Below are 18,163 nucleotides of genomic sequence, written 5' to 3'. Positions count from 1 at the left end.
AAAGAAAGCATGGACACAGAACGGCGCGTTGATAACCTGACATGTTGGTATGCGCACAGCCATACAAACAATCGATATATATATTGATTGTTTGTATCCCAGTCACTAGGACCAAAATCACACCAACCATTATCCATTCAACTCAATATGGTCTGGGGACAAACAGTTCATATAAAACACTCCTTAAACATCCTCTCAGCATCACTGGCGCCCTGTCAGTCAGAGGGGCTGAGCGACTCTTCAGGATGCGGTCACCTGACGTGTAAAGTTGTCTGGTTGTGAGCGGCTCACAGGCTGTGGTGTGTTTCCCCTACTGCGCTGCGAGACAGACTCATGATGTGTACGTGTGAAGTAAATGCACACTCGCACATACGCCAGCCATTGTTTCCGTGTGTCTGCTTCGCTGGGACTCGGTGATGTGTGAGGGGGGGGGGGAGGGCAGGGGGGGATCGCAGATGGGTTGCCATGACAACCTTTCAGCATGTAACACAGGACCGTTTCCTCCTTTCAATAGCGACGGTGATGATGAAGGGGGTGGGGGAAGGGAGTGAGTTGAGGGTGGTGTGATCAGAGAACCCTGAACATAAAGTTACAGTGGGGAGAGAGAGAGAGAGAAAGAGAGAGAGAGAGAGAGAGAGAGAGAGAGAGAGAGAGAGAGAGAGAGAGAGAGAGAGAGAGAGAGAGAGAGAGAGAGAGAGAGAGAGAGAGAGATGTTGCAGTCGACAACACTAGTGCTAATGGGTCCGGAGATATGAAAACTCTAAGTTGTGCCGGGGGCCGGTTCTCCGTGTGCTAATCTTCAGCTCTAAATCCCTTCATCTCCTACGCTCCCGGGAACACGACACAGAGGTTGTAAAAGGACAGAAGGAACACTGTGTGTGTTTGTGTTTCTTTCATCAGGCTTATTAGTGTGTGTTTGTGTGTTTGTGTGTGTGCAATAAATCCCAGCCTCTGTGATGCAACTTAGATACGACGATGGATGGTTTGCATGTGTTGCACAAGAAGAGGGTATTCCAGGGCTTCCTCGATACACGCACACGTGCAAACAAACACAAACAGGACCAACACTGTTCTCCAACACGAGAGTGTGTCCACATAAAGACACAATGTGTACGAGTCTCTATGTGCACACTCACAATGCGTCTGTAAACGTAGCAAACGCATGCCAAGGCTAACAGACGTGGGCTGCGTTCCATCAACATGTGTTATATATCGTCCCTGCTAAAGCTCCTACACTCCAGCTTTGAGGAGAGGAGCGGTCGCGGTAAGTGGCTGAACGGAAGGATAGGAGCAGTGGACAAAACTTCCACCTGCAGCCACTCTCCTGTGATACTCCAATCATGCAGGTGTAGTCTGGTAACTGCCACTGCAACTTGACAGTTGGACCGTAGACTATCAGACAGTGGAACATGTGACACAGAACAACCGAAGGGTAAGGCAGTAGCCCTCTTCAATAGAAAAACACGTTTACACTGGAAGAACCCATTTGCTATCTTTGTGTCAACTACTGAAACAATGTGTTTATTTGGTTTGATGTACTTTGTAAAAGTTGCAAAAACATATTTATATACAGTAATACAATTGTAACAACAGTCCAAGTGTGGAGGGATAGTTGTAACTCATGTCAGGGACGGTTGAGGCCTAAAATAGACATCATTAATTAATCAAGCCCTCCAAATCTCGTAGCCTGTCACTCAGAAGAGGAGTCAGAAATGACAGCACCATCTTTGTCATTGGAGGAGAAAGAATCCCACTCCTATCTGAGCAACCCATTAAAAGCCTGGGGAGGCAGTACACTGCAGAGCTGTCTGATAAACAGATGGGGAAAACCGTTATGAAACAGCTCTCTGACGGCCTGACAAGGATCGACCAAAGCAAACTCCCTGGGAAGTATAAGGTCTGGTGCTACCAGTTTACACTCTACAGGAGTGTAATGTGGCCCCTGAAAATGAGTGAGATCCCCTCATCTTACCGCGAGTAAGATGGATGGAAAAGCCAATTCATTCATCCGAAAGTGTTTGGGGCTGCCACGGTGCCTATCTGAAACCGGTCTCTTCGGGAAGAACACACTGCAGCTGCCACTGCAGTCCATACGTTTGGGCTACATGCAGGAGAAGACCAGACTTGTTCTCGAGCTAAGGGAGTCCACAGACCAGTCGGTAAGGAACGCAAATGCCAAGGCTCCAACCGGCCGCAAGTGGAATGCTCAAACGGAGGTGGACCAAGCTGTCAGTCGGCTGCAACACCGGGAGATCGTGGGCAGAGTCCAAGCAGGAAGAGCAGGGCTAGGATGGGGAGAGGCGCCACGCTTCTGGTCCAAGGCCAACCGTAAGGAGAGGAAGGAGATGGTGGTGGCAGGGGTGACGAGGATGGAGGAAGATTGCAACAAGATCAAGGCTGTGTCGCAGGGCCGACAAGGAAGCTGGACAACCTTGGAGGGAGTTGTTAACCGGAACATCAGCAAGACTCAGCTTCCTCATTCGCTCAACCTACGACACGTTTCCCCGTCCTCGGAACCTTCACCAGTGGTTTGGGAACAAAGCATGCTGCTCACTCTGCAATGCCCCCAACGCAAGCCTCCTGCACATCTTATCAGGCTGCAAGATGGCGCTTTCACAGGGACGCTACAGATGGCGCCACGACCAGGTCCTGAGAAAGCCAGCCGAAGGGCTGGAGGTGTGTCGACGGGGTAACAAAGAACCACCATCAGCAGAGGACCACACCAGCTTTGTCTCAGAAGGAGGGGTAAGGAGAAACACCAGGCCAACAGAAACATCAAGGCCCTTCTCCCCCGACCAGGGGTGGAACATGAGGGTTGACCTCGACAGGCAGCTCCGGTTCCCCACAGAGATCACCACCACATCTCTCCGACCAGACATAGTTGTGTGGTCAACAAAGGCAAGTGCAGCTCATCGAGCTCACAGTACCACTGGAGGGAGGGATTGAAGGGCCGCCTTCGAACGTAAGAAGGCAAAGTACTCAGAGCTGGCTGCTGAGTGCCGGGAGGCTGGCTGGAAGTCTACCATTTACTCATGGTGGAGGTTGGATGCCGAGGTGTTTCTGGGACTGTCAACCACACGCCTCTTGAGAGATGCAGGAGTGACCGGAGGGAGGCTAAAGAGGGCAACAAAGGACCTGGCAGAGGAGGCTGAGAAAGGGAGCTTTTGGCTCTGGCTGAGGAAGAAGGATAGTTGTTGGGGAAAGAACACCTAACCCCAGACAACAGAAGCAGGGGAGAACAACTATCAGCTGCAGGGGGTGACTGCTCCGCCACCAGGAGACGCTCCAGAATTAAAGGAACGAAAACCGAACCGAAACGTTGGTGAATGGTGGTTTCTGGCTGATGACCCTGCAGTTGACTCATGGGCACCGGGGGAGGTATGACCGGCAGCAATGCCCAGCAGGCGATAAAAACTTCCTGTACATTTACTGAAATACTCAAAATGAAACCCTATTTCATTCACGTTATAAATTATGATTGCCATTTTCCACATTCACGTTACATGACAAAAATGCCAAGAAGCTGTCAAATTGTTATGCAGAAAATGATTAATCGACTGGATGTTATAAGATGTGTGTCCTATCAGAACACAACTCCCAAAACATTCCCAACCAGAGAGAGATGCAGGGGTCATTCCTTCCTTTCAGTGGAAGTAAGAGTAAAGCTCACCTCCATCAGAGCAGTCCTGGTGTGCTTTGGATTTAGAACCAATGCAAGGTAATAGTGAGCATCCCATTAACTAAGGGTATTCCATGTACATTTTCTTTAGATCTGTTTTTAAAATACTAATGAATTAAATACTGACAAATTGGCTAAGGGGACAGACTGCTCGTTTTTTACGTTACTCATTTCTATTTTTAGCTTACAAATAAAAGTGATTCTAATAAAACGATTCCAGAAGAGAGGGAATAATGAACATAGCAGTGAAAAGGTTTGGTTCAGTGAGATAGCAGTTTAATGGCCAAAATACCACGCTGCCCCCTCGTGGCCAAATGTAACTGAATCAATTAACATTTACTGCAGATTTGCATTAAACAAAATTCTAATAAAACGAACTGCAATGTATATACGTTTACACTTTGCATGCAACCTTGGCTTAAACACTGAGTTTTGGAATTGCGAAAGGCTGAGGAGAGGCAATTTCAAGCATCTCAGAGGCTGGAGGTCATTTCTCATCAGCTTTGTGTCTTAATGCATTTACTCTCCCGGCGGTAGTGCCGTTGTCAGCAAGCACCTAGTGCAAATAACGCTGAGCAGTCATTCCTGGACTCAAGTACACACTGAATTGATTGTCTATTAAAGCAGAATCCCGTTTTGCTTAAAGTCAAGTCTCACTGGCTGATAAGCTTAGACGTTAATTTGGCCGAACGTCCCAGAAAGCCTTGAGTCTCTATCTACAATGTAGGACATTACACACTAATAACACATTTGATTCATATACCGCAGTCTGTCTTCTATTGGGGCGTAGCGCTGAGCATTAAGTATTCAAGAGGCAAAGTGTTAACCACAAAAGATTTAATGAAAAATGAAACGTAAATCAATTAAAACTGTGTATAAAACAAAACACTTTATTACAATTAGGCTGAAAAAAGTCAGATGAAAACACCACTACTTTACAAGTACAAATGCCTTCCATTGCTATTTACAAGTTCCCATCCCCCCCGCCCCCCCAACATCGATAAAAAAAAGGAAATTTCTGATGTAACACAAAATACTAAAGAACATGTTTACAGATTATTTATTACAATAAAGAAAACGATCTGATGGACTGAAGGAACGTGCATAATCTTCCATTCAATTTCTATAAACAATCACGGACACCATAAAAAGGACTATGCGTGAATACACTTATTCTAACGGATGGGTAAGTCCCCGAGGGGGGCATTACCCAGACGTCCGGGCAACAGGAGAAATACGGTTTAAATAACGATATCCGTCGTGTCAGTGTGGGCACTGCTCTTTTCCTTTCTCACGTCGGACGTCGATGGTACAGAGGATCAGAACCGAGTCTGATCACAGAGTCTCACAGTCATGAGGGGACGACCCCGGGACCAGGATGAGATGCGGGCCGCGTCGTGGGCGCGGCCTCTCAGCAGCGGAGGAGGAAGAGGTTTCCTATTGTTCCCGGGGCGACGCTAGCCTGCTCCAGACACAGCCGCCCCTTCTCCTCCTCTCTGCGCAGCGCCTCTAGCTGCCCCCCCCACTGGGCTTGGCGGGGGCCTTGGCCCGCACGCCCCCCTGCCGGGCCGGGCCCTTGGCCCCGGGGACCTGGGCCGGCTGCCCTCCCAGGGGGTCGGCGGCGGCGGGGGCCTGGTGGGCGGGGCTGTGCGGGGAAGGGGTCTGGATCTGAGGGGCGACCGTCACGACCTGCTGCTGCTGGAGGATCTTCTGCTGGACCACCTGGGCCGTGGCCGCCACCGCCGGGATCAACTGCACCTGGGCGGTGGCCGAGGCCTGCGTCATGGTCACCGTCTGGGTCTGGATCTGGGGGGGGCAGGGTCACACACAGCTCATTGGGTGGGCGTCTCCTAGTGCTGGTATCGGGGAGCGAGGAGCTCAGCCTTGAGGACGATGCCCGGCGCGACACTCACCTGCTGGGGAGAGGAGACGATCTGCTGGATGCCGGGCACCGCCGACTGCTGCTGGACTATCGTTGGCAGCTTAGCCACCTGGAACACACACCACCAGGATGTCATTCAACAATCTGGCCCCTGAACACTTTGATCACGGTTGAAATGGCTCGGCTCATAACGTATCTAAAAAGGGGTGCAAGAAATGACCCCAAGTTCTGATTGAATACACGATTCAGATCTCAGCCAGTGGACGAGGGCTTTTATTATCGACGTTTTATTTCTTGGCGCAGCAAGGGTAACATAAAAGGTCCGCAATAGTTTCCACAAGTGTGTACGTTCTTTGTGCGTTACGTCACACAGGAGCTCCACTGGCCACCAGTTTACACTTGCGTTTTATTGCTGTAGTAATTGCAGGGTACACAGGATTTAAAAGCTTTTAACCTGTAACGTATTATTTCGTTGTAGTTCGGCTATATCTTAGAACAGGGTACTTAAAGCCGTAATTCAGCCTTTTTGTAGAATAGTGAACAGACGATGGCTCTACAAAGAGGAGGTTGTCTACAGAAGTGGCGGCTGGTGGTTTTTAAAGTGAGGGAGGAAGGACTGCGCGCTTGGTTGCCATTGGCCTGCTTGCACATGCATTGGTGTATGGTGGCATAAGAATGTGAGTCTCAAGTTGTTTCAGGGTGTTTTGGTGAACTACAAAATAGTAGGGAGGGATAGTTATGCGAATAAAATTGATACAAAGCCACCAGTGGCATCACTGTTATTTGAAAGCTGGTGGGCAGCATGTCTTTGAAATGGACTACAAGGGCAGAAGGAAAGGACGCAAAGCCCATTAGTCAAATCAGGCCTACTCTTGATTTGTAAAAGTAAATAAAAAAATCTGGGCCTATTTTTGCCCTCAATGAATAAAGTTATTGGTTGCAATTTAGCTATGTTTATTTTCAGTTACAATTGTTTTAAGAAAAGACTCAGACCAAAAGTGATGCCATTTAAAATGCATCATGCTCTGAATCATTCACCCTTTCCACAATATCAAACAGAACGGTCAGAGTAACAAACTAGTAAAAGAACGAGAACATTATTTAAAAAAACCTGATCTATAGGCATGGTGCCTAGCAAGGAAAGTCGCATAGCAGCACCAACGTGAACTTGACACTTGTCGTGGCTTTTGGTTGCCCCATCAAGATTTTTCACATCAGTGAAACCATGAACAGCTCACGTTGGAGATTTGCCATTATACATTAGCAAATAGGGCCAGCAATACAGTCGATTGCTAGTAATGCTTCCAGTAAGCCATGAGTACCTAGCAAACCATGTAGCACCCACAACACTGACGTTGCCATTACTTTTGGTGATCTCGATTTTGCGAAGTGGTCTACCTTTTTCTTTGGTCACTAACTTAGCACTGTAACTCAATGAATGGAATGCTTTGCGTAATTAAACATGATCAATGTCCCCTGTTTCCAATGTTTCCATTGTACACTTTATTCGCAAATGTTAGAATCTCGTTATCCTTCAGATGATTTCACCTGCTTTGTGTCTCTTGGACTGAGCGGCAATGCAGTCAGAGCGGGTTTGTTATCGACAGCGTTGCCAGATTGGGCAGATTTCCCGCCCAATGATAATTTTCCCAGTCTAACGTGGTTAAAAGTAGCCCAATTGGGTGGGAAATTTGCCCAATCTGGCAACACTGCTCACCAGCCAGGGATCCTGCTTGTTGGTTTATAGCGCAGCACAAATAGATTTTCGCACGAATCAGACGCCTTAAGGTCACACCCACTCAGAGGAGGACTTTCCTCCTCTCTCCCATTGAAACCCATGTTATTCACCGGCCGCCAGTACTTTCAGGGAAATGAATGGGAGTCAACGGAGGCTGAGGGAGGACCTTCCTCCCTGAAGTAATTGTCAATAGGCGATAGGGGGTGCTAATGTCCCTTTACCCAGGGAAACAAACATTAAATATTCAAAGGCATTAAAGTAGTCATATTTAAGGGTATTAATTCACTACAGTGTTCTGGGCAAGCTACATTTTTTATTCTCAACATTGTTAAGGAGGATCTTCCTCCCTCTCCTCAATGGAGATGCCTCCACTGGTCTACAGGTCTCCTCAGCCGTTAAACCCAGCTAGACTGATGGAACTCACACCTATGATCTATGACCTATTTCGTGTCTTTCTGGAGTGAGACCATCTTACATCCCATTAGAAAATCCAAAATCGTTCTAACAAAAAAGAAATTAAGTGTCTTTCCAACTGCATGCGCTGCTGTGGAGATAGCTGCTAGCCACCTAAGCAGCTCTATGCTGAGGTACATCTCAGTTTTGTTTCCATTGTTGTGAAGTTGAACCAGAGGAACTTGCAGCCCAGCCCCCCAACGCTGTGGAGCAAACCTATTTCAGTCTCAACAACAATCCCTGAGTCAGGGACAAGGCTTTATTCTGAAGGTTTAATGATGTGTCCTGCCTCAGTACCGTTCCAAAATACATGGAGACATAAGGTCAAATGTATAATCCAGATGTTGGAGAAATGACTACAAAACCATTTTCTATTACAATTTTGTTGCACCCCTAAGGGGTATCTTTTTTAATGTTAGTGAGAGTTAACCCCTCTGAGACAAGAAGTGTGACGAAGGGCTGTAAAGGAACGTGACTCAACAGTCTTACTGCTTTATGCCTCATATTGCCTTTCTTTGCATTTCTGAATGAGTGGCCCCCTGGGGCTGTGGGGAGGCCCTGGAGGTGGGCTGTACCTGGATCTGCTGGGCCCCGGTGGGCTTCTGGGCCTGGCCGATGGAGGTAGTGAAGTACTGGGGCTTGAGCCCAGACGGTTGGGGTGTGGGATAAGTCACCTTCTGTTGGCCGGGCTGGGCCGCCTGCACAGTCACCTGCTGGACGGTCACGGACACACACGGAAACACAGGGACACACAAACACAGCACGTTGTTATGGGAACTTAAGGCATGCAACAATTATCTCTGTATTGGCCATGTTATACAATATGTTGATTATGGGATTGTGGCAGGAAATGGGACGTGTATATATGCATAATTATTATGAGCAATATCTATACTGTATTTAACACCAAAAAGCCTCAATGTCACGTCAACCACATAAACTGTAAACGGCCTTGAAACACAAAATCACAAAAAGAAAGGTCATGCTAACCCTAACCAAGGTGTTGCCACACGTTCTGCCTCCACACTAAACCCTGACCTCCACCCCAAACCCTGACCCAGGGGTCCACACTGAACCCTGACCCAGGGGTCCACACCTCAGTGTAACCACACGTACTGCGTTCACATCAGTCTACCAGGCGAGGGTCGTACCTGCAGCGCCGCGGCGGCCATCTTCTGCTGCGCGGTGGCCTGGGCCTGCTGCGGCTGGCCCGCCTTCTGCTGCGCCGCCGCCGCCGCCGCCTGCTGCAGCTGCTGCTGCTTCTTCAGGAGGAGCTGCTGCTGCTGCACCTGCTGCATCTGGGGGAAGGGCGAGGTCAGCACCGCCCCGCCTGGTACACACACACACACACACACACACACACACACACACACACACACACACACACACACACACACACACACACACACACACACACACACACACACACACACACACACACACACACACACAGGATTAGTTGATCACCTGGAGGATAGGCAGGATACTCTCTCTTCGGGGGTTGGAAGAGAGTACACTGTGATCCAGTGTTTCCCATTTGGTATTTGACCAGCCATGGTTTCATTATTAACGGACAATATTTGCATTGTTTAAACAGACACGTATGCGTTCTCAACGCGGTCTAAATACCCGCGAAGGTAAGGCAGGTTAAGGCCCTTGAACACCATTTCCACTCTGATCTTGCCTGCTTTCTGGGCCGGTCCGATGGCCACGCTGAGGCCCGCCACGGTGACGGGCAGCGCGGTGACGCCGCCTGACGACACCACCGCCGGCACCGAGACCACAGGGGGCTTGGTGAGGGTCACCTGGGCCGTCTGGCCCACCTGCACCTGCACCTGGCCCTGGGTGGGCATCCGCGCCTGGGGAGAGACCCCACAAACACAGCGTTAGCCCCGGATGGTTTGGGGAACACGGGACAGTTCAGCGGATACCCTGGTGATGGGGGGGGGGGGGGGGGGGGGGCTGGGACCCTGATGTCAGCCGTCTGCCTGGTAGGCAGCCCTGAGCAAGACGCTCAATCCAGGGTTACTGCAGGGTTTCTGGTGTTTTGGAGAAGAGAGATCGGTCCCGGAGGAGGGGCTACACGGGGGAATATCTAGACATCCATTCAATCATCTGATGGACAGTACAGCAAGGCTGAGAACTGGGCTTTGGAGTCCCAGGGTGGCTGTCAGAGATCTCGGTCAGACGCTGGGCAGGCCTTGGTCCCAGGGTCAATGGCAAGCTCTGTTCCTCTGGGTGGCGCTGTAACCTGCAGCGCACGGAGCTCAGCGCAGAGGCAAAGGAGACGCCACCCCACATTTAAGACTTTTAAAGACCCATTATGAATACTAATGAAGACCAATTTCACCTCCATACTGGCTTAAAGTACAAAGGAAATTAAGGAGTCCCATAATTACTTAAAGTAAATCAATGTATTCAAATTCAACAGAACGTGATTACATAGGACCTTGTGTAGGCATGATATACAATGCTACACAATAAACAAAAACGTAGATCCTACTAGACACATTGTAGACAACCTAAAATGATTGTGGTTAATTTAACTGCCGCTGTATGTCTGGACTGTCAGAGGAAGTCTAAAAGTTGTGATAAGAGGTAACCTGTCATTGCACTAACATGGTATATTAAGGTTGTCTCCGTGGTGTAGGACCACCTGCAGACACTTTGATCCAAAGCAACTTTCAATAAGTTAATTTGTAAGAAGAAAGAGAAACAATATAGCGCTGTCTGTACAGTAAGGACGTTTATAGAACCAGGACTAGATCTATTAGAAACACCAGCAATGTTGGTGAACCACACAGCCTCTACTCTGATACTCTCTACTCTCTCCGGGTCACGTACCAGCCTGGCCACCTGCAGGCCTGCCACCGTGGTGCCCGTCAGCACGGCCCCGGTCCGGGACGCGGCCCCGGGCCCCAGCTGGGCGCCGGCCTGGCTGGGCTGCACCTGGGCCCCGGCCTGAGGGCCCGCCACGCCCACCGTCGCCCCCTGCTGGCTCAGCTGCAGCTTCTGCTTGTGCAGCTTCATGTTGAGCTCCTGGGGACAGAGAGGAGACCGGGTCAGAGCTGGGGTTAAGGCCGGGGGGAGGGGGACAGGCGGGGGGGAGGTCTGGGGCTGGAGACGGGGTCAGGGGTCAGATGGGGGTCAGGGGACGGACGGGGTCAGGGGACGGACGGGGTCAGGGGACGGACGGGGTCAGGGGACAGACGGGGTCAGGGGACAGACGGGGTCAGGGGACGGACGGGGTCAGGGGACAGACGGGGTCAGGGGACAGACGGGGTCAGGGGTCAGATGGGGGTCAGGGGACGGACGGGGTCAGGGGACAGACGGGGTCAGGGGACAGACGGGGTCAGGGGTCAGATGGGGGTCAGGGGACAGACGGGGTCAGGGGACAGACGGGGTCAGGGGACAGACGGGGTCAGGAGGCAGATGGGTCAGGGGCTGTTGACGAGGGTCGAGCCCCAGTTTCCTTGAGAGCTGTCTAAACACTGAGCTATTGTATTCACTGCAATTCATTGGCTAAATGACTATACTCACACTTTACACTTAAATAAAAAGTAAATAAATCCTATAAATGTTCTTTAATAACTTATTTAAATATTACCGTTGGTCACAATTAGTGAATGAAACGTTATCAATAAATCCAGAATTCCTTTTACCTGGGGCTTGCCCACGCCCTTGATCTGTGGCGGGGGGGCCTGGTGGTGCTGCTGGCGGAGCATCTGGATGTGGGCCTGGGTCAGGGGCTTGCTCTGGGGCAGCTGCATGCCGGCGGCTGTGGGAGGGAGGGAGGGAGGGACGATGCTCTTTAGGTTATACTGGGTTATAATTATTACAAGCAGTCTTTAAGAAGTCTTTAAGCTTGAAAGCTTCTTCGCATTTAAGCTTTGCATGAAAGGAAATAGAAGATCTGTACATAGTACTAATACAATTATTACACTCGGGCTATAATAAGTCCCAAATCCCAACTTATTAAAGCCCGAGTGTGATAATTATATTAGTATTAGTGAACTTCTATTTCAAGACATGCAACGATTAAAGGCTTAATAGCTCATGTTGTCAGTCCCTCTCCATGAACCAGTCTAGAACAAACTTCTAGATTTAAAATAAATAAAAAACTCGATCTTCCTGCCATTGATAGCATTCATTTCCCCAGCCAATCAGAGGGCCCTACCCACCTGGTGTAACCTGGGTAACCAGCGAGCGGGTCTGGGACTGGGCGGAGCTTAGCGTGGTGGTCACCACCGAGGACGCGGTCACCGCGGCGCCTGCCCTCACGGCCTGGCCCGTCGCTATGGCGACTACCTCGGCGGGGGCAGCGGTGACCCTCTGCTGGGCGTGGACCTGAGGTCCCGCCCCGGCCACGGGCTGGTGGAGGAACACACACACAGTGAGGACATGTACATCCAACATTTGATTGAGGGTTTATTAGTATACGTTATTTTGTGGTACTTGTAGCTCTTGTTTTAAATACTTTGTTTGGATAATTTGTAATACGTAAATACATAGTACCGTTGTGCTTGTTTGTGTGTGGATCTCAATGTATATGTATGGTTACTTTCATATCCTTTAATCTTTGACCCCATTATTTGCCATATCTCAGATGATCAAATTGAGATCTTTTTACTAAAAACTGATTTCAAAATCGAATTAATTCCAATTCAATACTTTGTGCGGCGGTTATCAGCAGGGACAACGAAGACAAATGACTAGCCACTTCATCTTATATATATTGAATTCAATTATAATTGTATTACAGGGACAGTGTCATCCCGTCTGGGCCGGTCCAGTGGGATCCCCCTGGAGGAGCTCAGTGTGTGAGATGGGGGGGGGGAGACCCCCAGACAGGACTGTGGTCCCCCTGGAGGAGCTCAGTGTGTGTGTGTGATGGGGGGGGGGGGGACGACGACCCCCAGACAGGACTGTGATCCTCCTGGAGGGGCTCAGTGTGTGTGATGGGGGACGACGACGACGACCCCCAGACAGGACTGTGATCCTCCTGGAGGGGCTCAGTGTGTGTGATGGGGGGTGGACTCCAGGACTCACAGAGAGGGTTCCTGAGATGACCGGAGACGGCAGGCGCTTGTTGGCCTGGAAGGGGCTCTGAGGAACTCCAGCCACCGTGTTCACGACCCCCCCGACGGTGACTGGCAGCACACACATCACATTAACAACAGGGAACCGGCAATGTGCTTTCGCGGGTCTATGAATGTGTGAAAAGTTTGTGTTAGCGTGAGAGTGCACACGCACATTGATCTGTTGTTCAGTGCGTGTGTGTGTATGAGAAAGGGAATACACGTTGCCGTGTGGGTCAGTGCGTGTGAGCGAGTGAATACACGTTGTTGTGTGGACAGTGCGTGTGAATACACGTTGACGTGTGGGTCTGTGTGTGTGTGTGTGTGTGTGTGTGTGTGTGTGAGAGAGTGTATACATGTTGATGTGTGGGTCAGTGCGTGTGTGTGTAAGAGAGTGTATACATGTTGATGTGTGGGTCAGTGCGTGTGTGTGTAAGAGAGTGTATACATGTTGATGTGTGGGTCAGTGCGTGCGTGCGTGCGTGTAAGAGAGTGTATACATGTTGACGTGTGGGTCAGTGCGTTTGTGTGTGTGTGTGTGTGTAAGAGTGTATACATGTTGACGTGTGGGTCAGTGCGTGTGTGTGTGTGTGTGTGTGTGTGTGTAAGAGAGTGTATACATGTTGACGTGTGGGTCAGTGCGTGCGTGCGTGCGTGCGTGCGTGCGTGCGTGCGTGCGTGCGTGCGTGCGTGTGTGTGTGTGTGTGTGTGTGTGTGTGTGTGTGTGTGTGTGTGTGTGTGTGTGTGTGTGTGTGTGTGTGTGTGTGTGTGTGTGTGTGTGTGTGTGTGTGTGTGTGTGTGTGTGTGTGTGTGTGTGTGTGTAAGAGAGTGTATACATGTTGACGTGTGGGTCAGTGCGTGCGTGTGTTGATGGGCGAGAGAAGGAACCCACCGGCCTGGATGGTTCCCACCGTACCGTTCTTGACGGCTCCGGCCTGCAGGAGGAACACACCGGTCAAAACCCTCCTATGACCAAAGAGCCCCCAGTAAGCCCAGCTCCGGTGACCCTCTCCCGGCTACTCACCAGGACGGCGGCGCTGGGCACGGCGGCGGCGGCGGCCACGGCGGCGGCCTGGGACACCCCGGCCGTGCCCGTCTGTCCCGGGACGGCGGCCTGGGCCTGGCCCGGGACCGCGGGCGTCACGCCCGCACCCACCTGCTGCTGCTGGGCCAACTGTTGAGCCCTCTGCTGCTCTGCCAGCGCCTGGGAGCACACACACACACGTTACACACATACATGGTCACACACACGCATAAACACACATACATGGTCACATTCACACATGGTCACACACACATACACACCGACTCACACACAGCGACTCACACACACACACACACACACACACACACACACACACACACACACACACACACACACACACACACACACACACACACACACACACACACACACACACACACACACACACACACACACACACACACACACAGGAGGATTAACAATTGCAAAAGAACATTGTGATTGGTCCTATTCACCATCTCAACCCACCACAAACATAACTTCTCTTCACACTTCTAACCTTCAGGCTCAGTTTATGCTGCCCATTCAGCACCTATTGCCCTCCCTACATCCCTGGAGGGAGTATCTCCCCTTCTCAGTGTTTCTTCCCTTGGATGTCGGTTTTATCGCGCTTCCCCTTTGGTGGGATAAGGGTTAGGGAGCGTCATAGACAGTTGGCCTGTGAAGCCTTTGGAGACTATGACTGTGTTCAGGGGCTCTGCAGACTACGACAGGACGCCCCCGCTGGCGAGCCGTCACCAGGCTCAGAGACGCACCTTCTTCTCCTTGGCTATCCGCTCGGCGCGCTGGGACGCCACCTGGATGGGGGGGAGGGGCTTGTCGTAGCTGATTCCGCTGGGGAGCACAAAGACAAACAGACGGGGAGGGCCGTGTTTAGCCTGGGGGGCGTTTGTTGACGTTGGCATGAGAGAGAGAGAGAAGGGGAGTCCAGCCTTACCTCTCCGCCAGCACCGACGCGTGCTTGGGATTCTTCTGGAAGGGGTTCATGCCGAGCCTGGAGAAGGTGGATGGATGTCGATGAATATCCAAAGTACTTCCATTTATACTTGATTATTTGCTCCAAATGGTTTTAAAAAAAATTGTTTTTAAATGTCACTTTCATTTAAGTTAAATTTGATGAATTATGTTTTCATCCAATAAGTCATCCAATAGTTTTTTACTTTATATTCCCACACACCCTCACCAAACCACAGGCAGGGCGGGCCCCCTGTGTACCATGTGACCTGCGGTGCTTACAGTGGCTTGATAGGCGGGCTCCTCTTGCTGGCGATGATCTTCATGAGCTCAAAGCGGCTGTTGTAGAGCTGGATCTGCGTGGCGTTGTCGTCCTGGGTGTAGATCTGGCAGGTCCGCAGAGGACGGCTGTTCTTGGACTGATGGACACACACACACACACACACACACACACACACACACACACACCAAGTCATATAAATATCCCAACAATAGTATTAGTTTACACCGCTCAATTAGAAGGGCAGTTACGGTACCTTGTATATGCTTTTTGTCTTCTTCTTGGGGTTGGCCTCGTACATCAGCTGTGAAGGGGAGAGAGGGTGTGCTTAACATCGCTGCCGGAGGGCCTTTAACATCCTGCTGTGTTCTCATCCTCTCCCTGTGCTTACCTTGCCCTCCTCTCGCGGGATGATGACGTTTTCGTAGCGGTTGCGGCACTGCTTGGGCGAGCGGTAGATGCGGCTGCAGGAGTTGACCACGTCGCTGACCAGGTCCCAGTTGGGCGTGTGCGCGGGGGACACTATGGTCAGGTTCAGGGGCAGCTCCAGTAGCTGCTTCACGGCCTGCACAGCGGGAGGGACACACAGTTCATTAACCAGCTGCCTTTACTGAACACAGTCATGCGACAGTCCAATGGGCCTTCAATCAGGCCCTTCATAGAACCTCTCTCAATATGTAGCAGAGAGCTCAATACTAGCTAGTACTAGATAGTCGAGCAGGTACTACAATACTAGCAAAAAAATACTACGATTCCGTACGTTTTTAGATCAATGCAGTTGCCAACAAAGCGCTAGGGATCTGCTTTTTGAGTCCAGGCTTCAGCAGAGGGTTGGACTTGGAGGAGTCATGTGATCAGCCTCACCTAATAGTTGCTTTAGAAAAAAGCGTCTACCAAACGACGGCTAACATAAATGTGATATACCAAACCAAGCACCAGGTTTTTGGATAGAAAACTTTCTATAAACTCCCAGTCAATTCTTCAAACCAACCCCCCCCCCCCCATGTCCCCCTCCTTGTCACACACCTGCAGCAGGGCCCAGTCCTCGCTGATGAGCCACTCTGGGTTGTCCTGGCCCGTCTCCATGGCCGGCTTCACCAGGGAGGGCAGCGGCTTGGCGAAGGGCGCCTGCTGCTTCAGGGAGAAGTTCTTCTTCTGGTCCTTCCCCTCGCGCCGCACCTTCAGCATGCTGGCCTTCTCAAAGAGTGAGCGCGGCGGGATCACCGTCTCGCCGTGCCCCTTCTTCTTCTTGCGGGCCGCTGAAGGACACAAGAGCCAACGGGGTGGATGAACATCACATGTAGTCCAGTAACGGACCAACACAAAGAAAAGGGTTGATGGGGGCAGGGCCGTGACCAGGGGGTTCCGGATCCCAACCAATAGGTTCCAGGTTAGATTCCACAAGGTCTGCAGCCATATCTATCGGTATCCTTGAGCAAGGAGGCCGCCAACTGCTCGTTAACAACAGTGGCCTTCGATAAAGCGCGTGTTAATAGCAAATCGGCCGAGCTTACTTCAGACTCAAGCGGTAAAATCCCAGATACACTGCCTTCATATCGTAAAGGAAAGACGTCCTATAACCAGATGGGGTGAACAAGCTCGGGGTGGTGGGATGCGTCACTCAGAAGAAAGAGAAGGAAGGCCCCGGGTCACCTGAAGGGTCCATCTTGAGCCTCTTGTGTTCCTTGCGTACGTAGACGGGCGGCAGCTTGGCCTCGGGCATGGGTGCCGCGTCGTACATCAGGCACATGACTGAGTCGATGTAGATGTCGTTGTCGTCCTGCGGCGGAGTGGGCGGGGTCCACAGCTGGCGGGGGGTGGAGGACGGGTAAGAGAAGGGGTTAAGGCGGGCTCAGATGAGGAGGAAGGAGATGAAATACATCACTGTGAGGGGTGAGAATATATAATAGGAGAACATAGGTAGACGAGACGAGTGGAAAAGGTGATCACCGGCATGATTTCAGTATGGCCGTCTTCTGCGTCATACACATACTCCTGTTGACGGGTAGAAAGAAGAATACAAAGAACACGTCAAAAATCTGTTTGAGGGACACTGAAGTTGGGTTAACAGATGCAGATGCATTTATTTCTTCAGCCGCAAAGCTCACGAGTTAAATTTATGAAATGGATACAAAAATATGCGGCCGTCTCATTTGAGATGCTCGGATGGTTCCAGACGGTGCACCTCCCTACCATGTTGTAGGCATCCTCTCTGGTGTAGGTGAAGAGATCTTCCTCTCCTTCCACGAACAGCTGATCCGCTTCCTCGGTCTTGAGCTTCTGGAGCTGCTGCACCTCCCAGCTCCTCTTGGCGCACTCCATCTTCTCCTGGTGGGAGAGACAGTGGTCTGAGTCTACCATTAACTGGACTCACACGTTCCTAGTATGAAAGGCCCCAAAGGGAAGAAGGCTACTAACATGCCAGTGTTAAAGAGGCAGCCTGCCGGTTTAACACAGGCATTAAAAAAATTAAAATTTGGTGCAACTCTCCAATATCATCTGCGTAATCAGATCTAGTTTATGATTGGTGCCACCGATGACATGTGTTGCATCGATTTTCTACTTGGTCGGTTGGCGGAAGAAAGAGGATTTAGTCAACAAGCTGTTTCTGCCTCCAGACAAAACATTTAATTTAAATCAATCAGCCTGTCAGGCGCTGCCAGCGAATGAACAGCAAACCAACAGGACAAATCTGCGGGAGAGAGGCTCTGTCCTTAATTCGCAGGCAGTGCCTGGGCTGAGAAAGGCATGGGGGCGGCGTCTTTGCAGATGCTGCTGGTACTTTTGCGTTTAAAAGAAAAACAACTGGTTCCGCAGATTGTATTTGTTGAGTTGCACAAACTGATTGTCAAACTCTTTCCCACCTCCCCATCAGAAGCCTGGCTGTGTTAAATCAGCGGTCTGCCCTTCTAATTCCCTGCCCTGCTAGATGATAAAGAGCGTGATCCGTCGCCAGTCACATACCTTGAGGAGGCTCTCGTCGTCGCCGACTTGAAGGTACTCCAGGTAGTGGAGGGCGTACCTCTCGATCGGGGTGAGCTGAGGACGGGAACG

General features: G+C 50.7%; 1 protein-coding gene across 7 annotated transcripts in view; it reads right to left on the bottom strand.

Annotated features, from left to right (window-relative positions):
• Window positions 1-4,501: 4,501 nt before the first annotated feature.
• ep400 (E1A binding protein p400) overlaps window positions 4,502-18,163 on the bottom strand; it is a 37,968-nt gene continuing 24,306 nt past the window's right edge. For 6 of the 7 annotated variants that reach the window (XM_060055005.1, XM_060055007.1, XM_060055009.1 and 3 more), the window contains 21 exons: window positions 18,074-18,148; window positions 17,303-17,437; window positions 17,060-17,104; window positions 16,763-16,916; window positions 16,136-16,368; window positions 15,501-15,674; window positions 15,366-15,413; window positions 15,112-15,248; window positions 14,813-14,869; window positions 14,631-14,709; window positions 13,855-14,034; window positions 13,723-13,765; window positions 12,802-12,902; window positions 11,934-12,123; window positions 11,415-11,530; window positions 10,597-10,791; window positions 9,437-9,611; window positions 8,904-9,082; window positions 8,328-8,465; window positions 5,593-5,670; window positions 4,502-5,485 (listed from right to left, as the gene is read on the bottom strand). In XM_060055005.1, the coding sequence (XP_059910988.1) occupies window positions 5,189-5,485; window positions 5,593-5,670; window positions 8,328-8,465; window positions 8,904-9,082; window positions 9,437-9,611; window positions 10,597-10,791; window positions 11,415-11,530; window positions 11,934-12,123; window positions 12,802-12,902; window positions 13,723-13,765; window positions 13,855-14,034; window positions 14,631-14,709; window positions 14,813-14,869; window positions 15,112-15,248; window positions 15,366-15,413; window positions 15,501-15,674; window positions 16,136-16,368; window positions 16,763-16,916; window positions 17,060-17,104; window positions 17,303-17,437; window positions 18,074-18,148 (2,829 nt within the window). In that variant the 3' untranslated portion in view covers window positions 4,502-5,188. The remainder of the gene's footprint in view (window positions 5,486-5,592; window positions 5,671-8,327; window positions 8,466-8,903; window positions 9,083-9,436; window positions 9,612-10,596; window positions 10,792-11,414; window positions 11,531-11,933; window positions 12,124-12,801; window positions 12,903-13,722; window positions 13,766-13,854; window positions 14,035-14,630; window positions 14,710-14,812; window positions 14,870-15,111; window positions 15,249-15,365; window positions 15,414-15,500; window positions 15,675-16,135; window positions 16,369-16,762; window positions 16,917-17,059; window positions 17,105-17,302; window positions 17,438-18,073; window positions 18,149-18,163) is intronic. The other variant, XM_060055006.1, reaches the window with a different exon arrangement.

This window comes from Gadus macrocephalus, chromosome 6, assembly GCF_031168955.1.
Source record: "Gadus macrocephalus chromosome 6, ASM3116895v1".
Taxonomy (NCBI): domain Eukaryota; kingdom Metazoa; phylum Chordata; class Actinopteri; order Gadiformes; family Gadidae; genus Gadus; species Gadus macrocephalus.
This window is presented reverse-complemented; position numbering and strand designations above follow the sequence as displayed.